Source organism: Sceloporus occidentalis, unplaced genomic scaffold (assembly GCF_023333645.1).
Source record: "Sceloporus occidentalis isolate IW3139 unplaced genomic scaffold, rSceOcc1.0.p SCAF_1, whole genome shotgun sequence".
Classification (NCBI taxonomy): Eukaryota; Metazoa; Chordata; class Lepidosauria; order Squamata; family Phrynosomatidae; genus Sceloporus; species Sceloporus occidentalis.
Window position 1 is genome coordinate 79,402,650 of NW_028316981.1, and position 13,951 is coordinate 79,416,600.

Genomic DNA, 13,951 nt, shown 5'->3' on the forward strand with positions numbered 1-13,951 from the left:
CTCTTCCAACTCTACGATTCTATGATTCTATGATTCTATGACTGTTTCAGCTGCTCAGGCCAGTCCCAGTTTGTATCTCCTCTTCCCACTTTCTCCTCACATTACTTCAGCTACTGCAAACTAATTTCAAAGTGTTTGCACTTGGTTAACTTGGCGGGTGAGGGGGGGGAAGAACAGGAATGGCCAGAATTGTGAACGAATAAACAGAGTTATTTCTGTCACAGACCAGAATACGGTGGAATCTTTCCCTTCCCAATTGTTGTTATGTGCCTTGAAGTCGTTTCTGACATATGATGACCATAAGGCAAATCTATCACAGGGTTTTCTGGGCCTGAGAGTGTGTGACTCACCAAAGGTCACCCAGTGGGTTTCCATGGCCAGGCAGGAATTCAAACCCTGATCTCCACAGTTGTAGTCCAACACTCAAAGCACTACACTCAGTGGTAGGCAAAAGCAGCCTGTCCTAGCTTATGTGCTCTTCCACATTAATAATGTTTGCCTTCTTAGCCACACATGTCCTGTGCAATGTTGGAGGGTACGGCATGAGGACCATTGCACATGGGTAAGGGAGGTTTTGGCTTCTCCATCCAGGTTCCAGCTACCATTGCTCTAAGCACAGAGGGAGGAGAGCAACCAAGCATACCTCCACTGTGCCTGGGCCCTGTCTCTTGAGCTTCCAGCTGTCACTCCTGCGGACACAGAGGGAGAAGAAGAGCAGAAAGGCACACCTGCATCATAGCAGGACCTAGAGCTGCTGCTGAATTTAATTTCATTCTCTCTTTACCTCCTTTTCCTTGTGTGCTATGTCATTATTTTGATTGTAAACCTGAATGCATGGACTGTAAAAATATGGCATAAATGCTTTCACTAAAACAAACAAATGGCAATCATCCACCACATGCAGAATTCTGTCTCCTTAAATTTCCCCCCATGTTACAGGACTTAAAGGAAAAAAATCTATTGGTGCCAACTAATGTTTTCTTTTCATGGCCCTGCACAAGGAGATGGTGAATGTAAAAGGAGAAATGGTTGTGTGGGGTGGGCAGAGGGTTTGGTGTGCTTCTGATCTGGATTACTTTGGTGTAAGAAAATAGATGAGTCTTAAGGGGCATACACTGTGGAAAAAATGCAGTTTAACACCACTTTAAATGCTGTCGCTCCATCTTATGGAACCATGGAATTTGTAGTTTACCAGTTCTTTAGCCTTCTTTGTCAAAGAAGACTTGTGCCTCTACAAATCTCATTATTCTGTACAATGGAACCATGGCAGTTAAAATGTATTAAACTGCATTATTTCTACATTGTAAATGCACACTCAGCTGTGTATGGAAGTATCAATCAGTGTAAGATATTCTGTTTCCTTCTCCAGAACCACCGGAAGAGCTTGACAGAATCTGACAATCAAAACCAGACCATCAAATACTGTTGTATTTATTTGCCTGATGGGACTGCTTCTTTGGCCCTAGTGCGGCCTGGTCTCTCCATCCAGGACATGCTGACTGGAATTTGCCAACGCCGTGGCCTCCATCTGCCAGATGTCAAGATTTACCTCATGGGGAATGAAAAGGTAAGTCCAGCATTTTACAGAGGGGAAAAAGAAAATAGTTCTAAAAGAAAAAGTACTACTGCATTAACCTAAGATGAGGAGCTGTTGTGCTGTTTACTCATTCTGGGTATAGTAAAAAGTGTTTGGAAAACCAGTATTCTGTCAGCCTTAAACCACCACTCCCTACTTTCTTATGCAAATATTTACCTTGCATGTAGGATTGTTGTAAGGATTAAGTAGAAAATGAATGTGAATTGTTTGGAACACTTTTAAAATAAAGGTTGCAACAGCCAACTCCACCCCATCTGCTCCATAACCTCATGATAAACATGAATATTTGAGCCCAGGAAGCCAACAAGGTGAGCCATCTATAAACCTAGGCTTTCATGGTTATCTTGGCCCCTCTACTCTTTTCAGTACATAAATAACCTTTTATTCCAGAAATGGGAGACATGTAGCTCTCCAGAGGTGTGATTGGACTGCAGATACCAGCAACCTTTGCTAGCATAGTCAATGGTGAAGAGTGCTGGAATCTACAGTCTAACTGCATTTGGAGTGCCAAATGATCCCCACTCCTATTTTACATCATTTTCTGAGAAGGACGCCTATGAATTTTAACAAACTGGGATATACCATTTGAGCAATTTATTCCCAATGGCTTTTCTTCTCATTTGCTTTTGTTGGTGGGGTATGCTAATAGAGTATTTGTGCATGAGGTGATATGATAGCCTTGTTTAAATACTTAAAGGGATGCCATATTGAAGAGGGAGCAAGCTTGTTTTCTGCTACTCCAGAGACTAGGACCAGGAACAATGGATGCAAGCCACAGGAAAAGAGATTCCACCTCAGCATTAGGAGGAACTTCCTGATAGTAAGGGCTGTTTGACAGTGGAACACACTCCCTCGGAGTGTGGTGGAGTTTCCCTCCTTGGAAGTCTTTTTAAACAGAGGCTGGATGGCCATCTGTTGGGTATGCTTTGAGCGAGATTTCCTGCATGGCAGGGGGTTGGACTGGATGGCCCTTGTGGTCTCTTCCAACTCTATGATTCTGTGATTCTATCTATACTGAAGGTATTGTCCAACTGTGTGGATTGTGGAGTCTGTTTTGGCTGCCTCCACCGTATTCCTCCACAGGGAAGCCATGCAGATTGGCAGCTGTGGCTTCCCTGCGGAGGAAAAACAGGTGCCAGCAGACCGCCATTTTTCGGCAGTCTGTACTGCGCCTTTAGCTCAATTTGGCTGGTTGATGGAAGGCCCATAAGCACCTTTCTCACAAGACTATTAAAGGTTTAGGAGCCCTGTTCTCTTTTTCATGTGGCAACCCCAGTTGGACTGCAAACGATAGCATTTGTTGTTCGACACAGCTGCTGGGTACCTGAAAGAGTGGCCTAAGCACTGAGTTGCTACACAGTTTAAATTTCTTTCAGTTTTAAATTGCTTCATTACCACTTCTCTTTTGTAAAAAGTTACAGATAAATATTTATCTAGCTACCCACAGATATAACTCAGATGACCGCCTTGATTAGTGAGACAGAAGATATATTTGCACTGGTAAAGAGTAATCTCCTCCTCGTCTGCTTCCCCCTCCTACCCTTTTCTCATTCTATCTATTTGTATCCTGCCTTTCTCCCAGAACTGGGACTCAAGGTGGCTTACAGTTTAAAAGAGCAATACATTTTAAAAAATAGAAAAAAGTGAACATTAAAATAGAATTAAACTAGTCCCAATATTAAAACAATTCTACTCTCTAGTTAAAAGAATAAAATGCAGTAAAAAAGATGAAAAAGCTATGTATGTTTACATTTACTCTGATATGGAGACCCCTGATCATGAGAGCTCCCATCTGCTGTTCGCTGAAGGGAGGAATGGGTTTATTATCTTCCAGTTCATGCCATTTTGCATGGGTTCCTTTTTATGTCTTTTCTGTCCTATTCCTGCATTGATTTACTCTTCCTGCCCCAAAGCATTCTGCACACAGTTTCAACCCAGAAGAAAGAGCAATGTATTCATCATTCAAAGGTAGTCTGGTGGCTGTCTTATGTTGCCTTTGTTTTACATAGCAGCTAAAAAGTGTGGCTGCTGTTGCACACACTGGAAAGGTGGCGGTGGGTGCCTTGGGAGCAAAGGAACATGATGGCATCCCTTTTGTTTTTGTCCATGCAATGTCCATTGGTAAAAAAAGGATGTCATAACACCCTGTCATTCCCCAGAGATATTTGCAGCTCTGTTTTTAATGCATTTAGCAACATCAGCTTTGCTGTCTTATCCCTTGGAGTTTGTGTGTGTGTATGTGACTTCAAGTTGCCTGCCAACTTATGGTAATGTCATGGATTTCAGAGGGTTTTCTTAGGCAAGGAATACTCAGAGATGGTTTTTGCCATTTCCTTCCTCTGAAAGATAGATCTACATCACATGATATTTGTTGGCAGTCTCCTATCCAAGTACAGGGCTGACCCTGCTTAGCTTCTAAGATCAGATTTCCATCTGGTGTCTTTAGGGGTTTTAGGCCCTTTTGGAGCAGCTATCAACCATTAAAAAGAAGAAAACAACTGCCAAAAGGTAGTCCTCAGCCCCAAGGTGGGGGTTACCATTCAGCACACTGAGGCAGCTGTTGTAGGGTGCTGTGAGAGGGCAGCAAATTTGTTAATTATTCAGTTTATTATTGCTACATTTATATTGTGGAATCTTCTGCTTCAGGTGCCAACATTGTACATCTAGCCTTGACAAGTAGCACCTTGACCAGTGAGTGGGTGGTCTGTGTGCACTATTTCCTGTTCCCCCTCAGACAGCAAAATATCTTACTCTTTTATTTATTATTTATTAATACACTTATCTTCTGCCTTTTACCATAGGATCTCTGGACCACATCCAATATAAACAATTTAAAACACTTTCCAATTAGAAGATAAATAATTTGAACAAGATAAAACAACTTACAGCTGATTTCAAGATGTTCATATATGCACTGGTTATTCTTTAAAAAAAATAGATAAGAAAGTTTCCTGTTTCCTAAAACAGATATACATCAAAAGGCTTCCTGAATAATAGTGCTTCACAGAAATAAGTCTTATTTAATTAAATGTGTTTGCTTACAGGTAAATTTGTAGGACTATTGCCTAAAATTGCCATTAGGAAGCAAATAAGTCCCATTGAACTCAGTAGACTTCCATCTGAGTACATAAACTTACAGTTCACTACATTTTTGATTGATTGATTGATTGATTGAAATTTTATTTCTATACCGCCGTTCCCACAATCACGGCGGTTTACAGGCAATACAAATGCAATACAATACAGATTAAAAGAAAACAACTTCACAATGAAAAACACCCCAAATAAAACCAGCGTAACTATACATCATTAAAATCCACATAGAATCAATTAAAAATTACTAATCAATCTAAAAAAATCCAATACAATACAACACACAGTACATAGGGGAAAAGCAGTCAGGACATGTGAGGGAAGGCTTGACAGAATAAATGAGTCTTCACGTTCTTCTTGAACGACTCCAGGGAGGGGGCTAAGAGGAGCTCCTCAGGGAGAGCGTTCCAAGATTGCGGGGCTGCCACAGAGAATGCCCTTTGTGCCGTTAGTACAAATTTTGTCTTGGGAACGCTCAAAAGATTTTTCCCCCCTGACCTGAGTGTGCGGGGCGGATTGTATGGGGAGACGCGGTCCTCCAAGTACTCTGGGCCCAAGCCATTTAGGGCTTTATAGGTAACAACCAACACCTTGTATTGGGCCCGGAAGCGAATTGGCAGCCAATGCAGATCTTTCAGTATCGGTGTTATGTGGCTGGCCCTGGAACTACCAGTGACCAGCCTAGCGGCCATATTTTGAACCAACTGCAGCTTCCGAGCTTGGTACAAGGGTTGCCCCATGTACAGTGCATTACAGAAATCGAGTCGAGAGGTTACCAGTGCATGCACCACTGTTTCAAGGTCCCCCCGGTCGAGGTAGGGACGCAGCTGGCATATCAGCCGAAGCTGATAACAAGTGCTCCTAACTGTCGCATCCACCTGAGGGGTCAGGTGAAGCGACGAGTCAAGGAGCACCCCCAAACTGCAAACTGAGTCCTTTACGGGGAGCGTGACCCCGTTCAGGACAGGTGGACAAACCTCCTTCCCAGGACCAGGAGAACCTATCACAAGCACTTCTGTTTTCTCTGGATTCAGGCTGAGTCTGTTTTCCCTCATTTAATGGATGCTGATTCTTAAAAGCTAATCAGGACAGAGCCCAGTGGGACCCCACTGGTCACTTCTCTCCAGGATGAAAAGGAGCCATTGTTGAGCACCCTTTGGGTTTGGCCAGTCAACCAATTACAAATCCATGTAACAGTTACCTTGTCTAGCCCACATTCTACAAGTTTGTTTGCAAGAGTGTCATGGAAAACCTTGTCAAAGGCCTTACTGAAATAAAGATATTCACAGCATTCCCTTTATCTACCAAGCTGGTAATTTTATCAACGAAAGAGATAAGATTTGTTTGGCATGACTTGTTTCTCTGAAACCCATGTTGACTTTTTGTGATTATGGCATTGCCTTCTAGATGTTCACAGACTCTCTGTTTAATGATCTGCTCCAGAATTTTTCCTGGTATTGATGTCAGACTAACTGGATGATAATTGTTGAGATCCTCTTTTTTCCCCTTTTTGAAGATGGGGACAACATTTGCCCTCCTCCAGTCTGCTGGGACTTCTCCTGTTCTCCAGGAGTTCTCAAAGATTACTGCCAATGGCTCCAATATTACATTTGCCAGTTCTTTTAATACTCTTGGATGTAGTTCATCTGGTCCTGGAGACTTATATTCATTCAGATTAACAAGGTACCCCTGTACTATCGCTTTACTTATTCTATGCTGAATTTCCCCTATTCTGTCTTCTGCTCCATTATCCTCAGGTTGAGCACCCTTTGCCTTTTCTGAGAAGACTGAGGCAAAGAAGGTGTTGAGTAATTCTGCCTTTTCTCTGTCCCCTGTTAGCATTTTGCCATCTTCTCCATGCAGTGGCCCTACCATTTCCTTATTCTTCCTTTTGCTGCGGACACATCCAAAAAGCCCTTTTTATTGTTCTTAATCTCTCTAGCATGCCTGAGTTCATTCTGCGCTTTAGCTTTTCTGACTTTACGCCTACAACTTGCTTGCTATTTGTTTGAATTTCCCTTTGGTGATTTCCCCATTTTTCCATTTCTTATACAAGCTCCATTTAAAAGTTAGCTCCATTGAAAGTTCCTTCATCATCCATCCTGGTTTCTTGAGACACCTCCCATTTTTCTTCCTCACTGGAACTGTTTTAAATTGTGGCTTCACTAGCTCCCTCTTTAGAAAGTCCCAACCATCCTGAACTCCCTTCTCTTTTAGTATTCCTGACCATGGATCATCCCCTTTATTTCTCTAAGTTTACTAAAATTGGCTCTCCTAAAGTCTAGAATGCGTGTCTGACTATGCCTGGCTTCTCCTTTCTATTGTACAACAAACTCTAGGAGAATATGGTCACTCCCACCTAATGATCCCACCACTTGCACCCCATTAACCAAGTTACCTTTGTTGGTTAGGGTCAGATCTAAAATAGCTGCCCCCTTGTTGCCTCTTCACCTTTTGGACAATGAAATTGTCTTTGAGTCAAGTGAAGAATTTGCTAGACCTTGAGGATTTGGCTGAGTTTGAATTCCAGCAAACATCAGGATAGTTGAAGTCACTCCTTTCTGAGTGTGTAGTCATCTGTTCTAGAAAGGCATCATCCAATTCCTCCATCTGACTGGGGGGTCTGTACTAGACTCCCACCGTAACATCCTTGTAGTTGCCCTCCCCTTTAATTTTAATCCAGGTACTCTCCACCTGGCTTCCAGTACTGATGTCCTGAATCTCTTCACTGGTGTAAATATCTCTGACATACAGTGCTAGTCCTCCTCCTTTCCTGTTTGGCCTGATTCTCTTTAAATGGTTATACCCCTCTATTTCTACATTCCAATAATGAGATTCATCCTGCCAGGTTTCAGTGATGCCTATTATATGATATTTGTTGTACAAGGAGTTCAAGTTCATCTTGCTTATTTCCCATACTCTGTGCATTAGTGTAGAGACATCTAAGACCATGCCCCCCCCCAACTTGGTGCCTGTGCAAGTTTTGCCTCCCACTGTTGGGTCCTTGCACTATTTGCCTTGTTCCCTCTATGGCAGTTTGGCTATTTTCTTCAGGCTTTTTGCCTTCCAGAATACTGTCTCCTTCGCCCACATAACTCAGTTTAAAGCCCTCCTGATCAGATTCTTGTCTAGGTTGAATTTGTCTAGGTTGAATTTATGTAGGTCCTGCATGATCATTATTTTTGTTTCCTTTATGTTCAGCAGTAAGCCTGCCTTTGCAATTTCTTCTTTGACTTTCCTTAGTAATTGTTCTAAGTCTGTGATGTTTTCTGCTAGTAGTATAGTTTTATCCACACATCTCCACTTCTTGATGCTCCTTCCTCCTGTCTTCATTCCTCCTCCTCCTGAGTCTAAACCTGCTTTTCAATTATTGTTGCTATTGTTGAATGGCAAGATCACAGGGTGGGAGGATATGCAAAGGTGATAAGTGTCTGCTTAATTAGTGATCATTGTCTACTGGGAAAACACCTAACCCTGGGTGTTTTTTTCATTTGCATTTTGCTGGGTCTTGATTTTAGTGTTTTTCAGGGCTTTTCAGGACAAAATTTGGTTACCAGTCCTGAGGAATAGCAAAATAAGGACTCAGCAAATGCAAATGGGAAACCATTCGGAGTCAGGGGCTTTCCCAGCAGATAATGATCACCAGTTAGAAGACATTAATCCTCGTTTGCATTAGCCTCCCAGCCTGAGACTGGTCATCAGCACAAAACAATGCACATGCAAATCACTCCTGCATTCCCAGGCGCACACAGTATATATACACCCAACTTTTTCCAGGCAAAGCATTCTCTGAAGATGCCAGAGAATCAGGAAGAACATTTTCATGGCCACATAGCCCAAAAACCCCACAAAAAACCAACACACAGATTAACATGGAATCACTCCTCCCTACCCAGGTCCACACAATACACACACACACACACACACACACACACACACACACACACACCACTTTCTTTCATTCCAGCATTCTCTGAAGATGCCAGCCACAGATGCTGGCTAAACATCAGGAATAAACTCTTCTAGAACATGGCCACATAGCCTGAAAAACCCACAAAAAAGTTTAAGCAGTAATGCTTCCTTGTTCTTTTCCACTGCATTAATATGTATGTCTTTCCTTGGATTTTCACAGAAGCCACTAGCACTGAATCAGGAAAGCTTAGTCCTGATGGACCAGGAGGTGAGGCTGGAGACCAGGATCAGTTTTGAGTGAGTATGACCTCTAAAACACCCTCTTCTGTTCTGAATTGGCCACATATTATTGTGCATTATTGATCTCGGGTTTTGGTGATGTCGCCTACAGGTTGTGAAAGGGGGATCACCATTAAAGACTTGAGTTTGCAAGCATAAGGCTTTAAAAAGGGAATGGAGTATTCTGTTATCCTCCATCTGGGGTGGATCTATATAGAGCATGTCTTCTGCATGGTGATAAATGCCATATTTTGCATGGAGATAAGTGCTACTAGCAAGAATCAATGCCCACTGGATATATTTATTACGCTTTCCTTACAGGTTGGAAATCACTCCTATTAATAAGAAAGTGCGCATTTTGGCAAAATCTACTAAAAATCTTCAAGAGGCATTGCAGCCCATCCTGGTGAAGTATGGCCTGGATGTTACACGGGTGCTGCTCCGGCGGGTAAGAGTGGTCTGGGAAAAAATGGAATTAAAATGTAAATGAAGCCTAGGGGATTCTAATCCTGCTGAATACTGGAATCTATAGAATTGCCATTATTACTTAAGTTTGACTAATAAATATGCTCCTAACTACACTCAGTGCCAGTTATTTAGCTTTAGGGACATGATTTTTCCTTCAAGTTAAAAATAATGAGGGTTGAGGGACAGGCTAGGAGAAATTGCTGTCAAGAACAGATAACATTCTGTTCCCACTGAAAATACAGTTGTCTCTCCACATTTGCAGCTTTGACTTTTGTGGATTTGATTATTTGCGGATTTGATTAATATGTTCTCTCTAGGAATCTAGATAAGTTTTCAGTGCACCTCAGCTGGAAGTTGACTATAGAGTTGCTCTGGAGGACCTAGAGATTGCAAGAGAAAACACTTCTCTAGTCATTTGTAGGTTCTCCAGTATGATTATATGGTCAGCCTCTGGTAGGTGTTGACCATAGAGCTGTGCTGAAGGACCTAGAGATTCCTACAGAGGTGTTCTCTTAAGTTAAAAAAATAGTGGTTTTTATTTTCAGTTTTTCCACATTCATGGGAATCTTGTGCTACTAACCCCAGCAAATGTGAGGGCCCACTGTACATCTAGAATTTTCCCAAGCTAAAAGAGGATTTCCTGGATCTCAGAGCCCATTAATTTTTCTTGGTGCAGAGGCCACACCAAGAATATGTAAATATTTCCATTTACACTCTCATTCAGGAGCTGCCTAGCCTAGCAGTCTGTATGCAAAGTTATCCAAGCTTAGCCATCCTTATGTGGAGACTTTCCATGGTGGTTTTTCTTTACTTATAACTGGTTTCCTTCTGCAGCCTGGTGAACCCAATGCTCTGAATATGGAAGAGAAAGTAAGCACTGTGGCTGCTCAGAGGCTTTTGCTTGAGTCTGATGAAGGTATTTTATTTATTTATATCCTACCTGTCTCTCAGTCGGGGATCCATCCAGAGCTGAAACACAGGATCAGATGTCCACATAGGACTGTATAGTATGTCATGGGGGTTCTAGGGAGAGAGGGAGGCAATGTGTATGACTTCCTTGCTTTTAAAAACTGTTTCCCTTACTTCAGGCCAATCAGTTATTGAATGAATGTTGAAGGTTGCGGTTGATATTTACTGTCAATTTGACTTTGACTTTTGGCAACTCTTTGAAAGAGAGACCTCCAAGAGCCACCAGCATGAACTACCCTGCTCAGATCTTGCAACCTCAGAACTGTGGCTTTTCTTACTGAGTCTGTCCACTTAGAATCATAGAAACATAGAATCATAGAGTTGGAAGAGACTGCACGGGCCATTCAGTCCAACCCCCTGCCATGCAGGAAATCCAGTCAAAGCATCCCCAATAGATGGCCATCTAGCCTCTGCTTAAGGACCTCCAACCAAGGAGACTCCACTACACTCTGAGAGAGCGTGTTCCACTGTCGAACAGCCCTTACTGTCAGGAAGTTCCTCCTAATGTTGAGGTGGAATCTCTTTTCCTGTAGCTTGCATCCATTGTTCCGGGTCCTATTCTCTGGAGGAGCAGAAAACAAGCTTGCTCCCCCCTCAATATGACATCCTTTCAAATATTTAAACAGGGCTATCATATCACCTCTTAACTTTCTCTTGTCTAGGCTAAACATCCCCAGCTCCCTGAGTTGTTCCTCATAGGGCAAGGTTTCCAGACCTTTCACCATTTTAGTCGCCCTCCTTTGGACACGCTCCAGTTTCTCAATGTCCTTTTTGAATTGTGGTGCCCAGAACTGGACACAATATTCCAGGTGGGGCCTGACCAGAGCAGAATAGAGTGGCACTATTACTTCCCTTGATCTAGACACTATACTTTTATTGATGCAGCCTAAAATTGCATTGGCCTTTTTAGCTGCTGCACTGTTGACTCATGTTCAACTTGTGGTCTACTTGGACTCCCAGATCCCTTTCACATGTAGTTTCATTCAGCCAGGTGTCCCCCATCCTATATCTGTGCATTTCATTTTTCTGCCCTAAGTGCAGTATCTTACATTTCTCTGTGTTGAATTTCATTTTGTTAGCTTTGGCCCAACTTTCTAGTCTATTCAGATCATTTTGAATGTTGAGCCTGTCCTCTGGAGTATTAGCTATTCCTTCTGATTTAGTGTCATCTGCAAATTTGATAAGTATGCTCCCAATTCTGTCATCCAGGTCATTGATAAAGATGTTGAATAACACTGGGCCCAGGACAGAGCCCTGTGGGACCCCACTGGTCACTTCTCTCCAGGATGAAAAAGAGCCATTGTTGAGCACCCTTTGGGTTCGGCCGGTCAACCAATTACAAATCCATGTAACAGTTACTTTGTCTAGCCCACATTTTACAAGCTTGTTTGCAAGAATGTCATGGAAAACCTAGTCAAAGCCCTTACTGAAATCAAGATATACTATATCCCCAGCATTCCCTTAATCTACCAAGCTGGTAATTTTATCAAAGAAAGAGATCAGATTTGTCTGGCATGACTTGTTTCTCTGAAACCCATGTTGACTTTTTGTGATTATGGCATTGCCTTCTAGATGTTCACAGTCTCTGTTTAATGATCTGCTCTAGAATCTTTCCTGGTATTGATGTCAGACTAACTGGATGATAATTGTTGGGATCCTCTTTTTCCCCCTTTTTGAAGATGGGGACAACGTTTGCCTTCCTCCAGTCTGCTGAGATTTCTCCTGTTTTCCAAGAGTTTTCAAATATGATTGCCAATGGCTCCGATATTACATTTGCCAGTTCTTTTAGTACCCTTGGATGTAGTTCATCTGGTCCTGGAGACTTATATTCATTCAGATTAACAAGGTACCCCTGTACTATCGCTTTACTTATTCTATGCTGAATTTCGCCTATTCTGTCCACTGCTCCATTATCCTCAGGTTGAGCACCCTTTGCCTTTTCTGAGAAGACTGAAGCAAAGAAGGTGTTGAGTAATTCTGCCTTTTCTCTGTCCCCTGTTAGCATTTTGCTATCTTCGCCACGCAGTGGCCCTACCATTTCTTTATTCTTCCTTTTGCTGCGGACACATCCAAAAAGCCCTTTTTATTGTTCTTAATCTCTCTAGCATGCCTGAGTTCATTCTGCGCTTTAGCTTTCTGACTTTACGCCTACAACATGCTTGCTATTTGTTTGAATTTCCCTTTGGTGATTTCCTCATTTTTCCATTTCTTATACAAGTTCCATTTAAAAGTTAGCTCCGTTGAAAGTTCCTTCATGATCCATCCTGGTTTCTTGAGACACCTCCCATTTTTCTTTCTCACTGGAACTGTTTGAAATTGCGCCTTCAGTATCTCTCTTTTGAGAAACTCCCATCCGTCCTGAACTCCCTTCCCTTTTAGTATTTCTGACCATAGGATCACCCTCAATACTTCTCTAAGTTTACTGAAATCCGCTTTCCTAAAGTCTAGAATGCGTGTTTGACTATGCCTGGCTTCTCCTTTCCATTGTATAACAAACCCCAGGAGAACATGGTCACTTCCACCTAATGATCCCACCATTTGCACATCATTAATCAAGTCATCCCTGTTGGTTAGGATCAGATCCAAAATAGCTGACCCCCTTGTTGCCTCTACCACCTTTGGCCAATGAAATTGTCTTCCAGGCAAGTGAGGAATTTGCTATACCAGGGGTCGGCAACCTTCGGCCCGCGGAGGCCTTTTGGCCGGCCTCTGCCTGCCCCTGCCGCTGTCGCCACCGATTGTGGCTTTTCCTGGCTTCCAGGCGCTGCCATTTTGTTTTCCAAAATGGCGGCGAAGTCTCGCGTGACCTTCCCCACCATTTTGAAAAACAAAATGGTGGCGGCCTAGAGGCAAAGTCTCGTGTGACCACAAGAAAGGTCATGTGAGACTTCGCCGAGGCCCACTGCGGCCGCCGGAGCCCTCGAACAGGGCTCCGACGGCAGCAGTGGGCCTCTGGGAGGCCCGTTGCCTTCGCTGGGGCTCTCCAGGAGGGCTCCAGCGGCAGCAGCGGGCCTCCCAGAGGCCCATTGCCATCGCTGGGGCCTTCTAAGAGGGGTTACGCGGCGGCAGTGACCCTCTGGGATGCCCGTTGCCATCGCCGGGGCCCTCCAAGACGGCAAAAGGGCCGGCAAAGAGAGGGAGGCCTCCAGCGCTGGTGGCCCCCGCTGGCTTTTTTGCTGGCCTCTGACGGGGCCTGGGGCCCCGTCAGGGGCTGGCAAAGAGGAGGAGGCCTGGCCCCCGGGGGGTGGAAGCTCCGCCCCCAGCATGCGGCTCCGCCCCCAGAGGGTGGAAGCTCCACCCCCGGCTTCGGCCCCCCAGTTGTCTGAGGGACAGCAACCCAGCCCCCGGCTCAAAAAGGTTGCCTACCCCTGTGCTAGACCTTGAGGATTTTGCTCAGTTTGACTTCCAGCAAATATCAGGATAGTTGAAGTCGCCCATCACTACTACATCTCTCTTTTCTGATTGTGTGGTCATCTGTTCTAGAAAGACATCATCCAATTCCTCAGTCTGACTTGGGGGTCTGTAGTAGACTCCCACCGTAACATCCTTGTTGTTCCCCCCCCCCCCCCCTTTAATTTTTATCCAGATGCTCTCCACCTGGCTTCCATGATTGATGTCCTGGATCTCTTCACT

At 43.7% G+C, this 13,951-nt stretch overlaps 1 protein-coding gene across 2 annotated transcripts in view; it reads left to right on the top strand.

Moving 5' to 3' along the window:
- Positions 1-13,951, top strand: part of RGS14 (regulator of G protein signaling 14) — a 42,830-nt gene that overhangs the window by 15,749 nt on the left and 13,130 nt on the right. For both annotated transcript variants that reach the window (XM_089526953.1, XM_089526961.1), the window contains exons 9-12: positions 1,370-1,567; positions 8,823-8,899; positions 9,203-9,329; positions 10,184-10,265. In XM_089526953.1, coding sequence (XP_089383079.1) covers positions 1,370-1,567; positions 8,823-8,899; positions 9,203-9,329; positions 10,184-10,265 — 484 coding nt within the window. The remainder of the gene's footprint in view (positions 1-1,369; positions 1,568-8,822; positions 8,900-9,202; positions 9,330-10,183; positions 10,266-13,951) is intronic.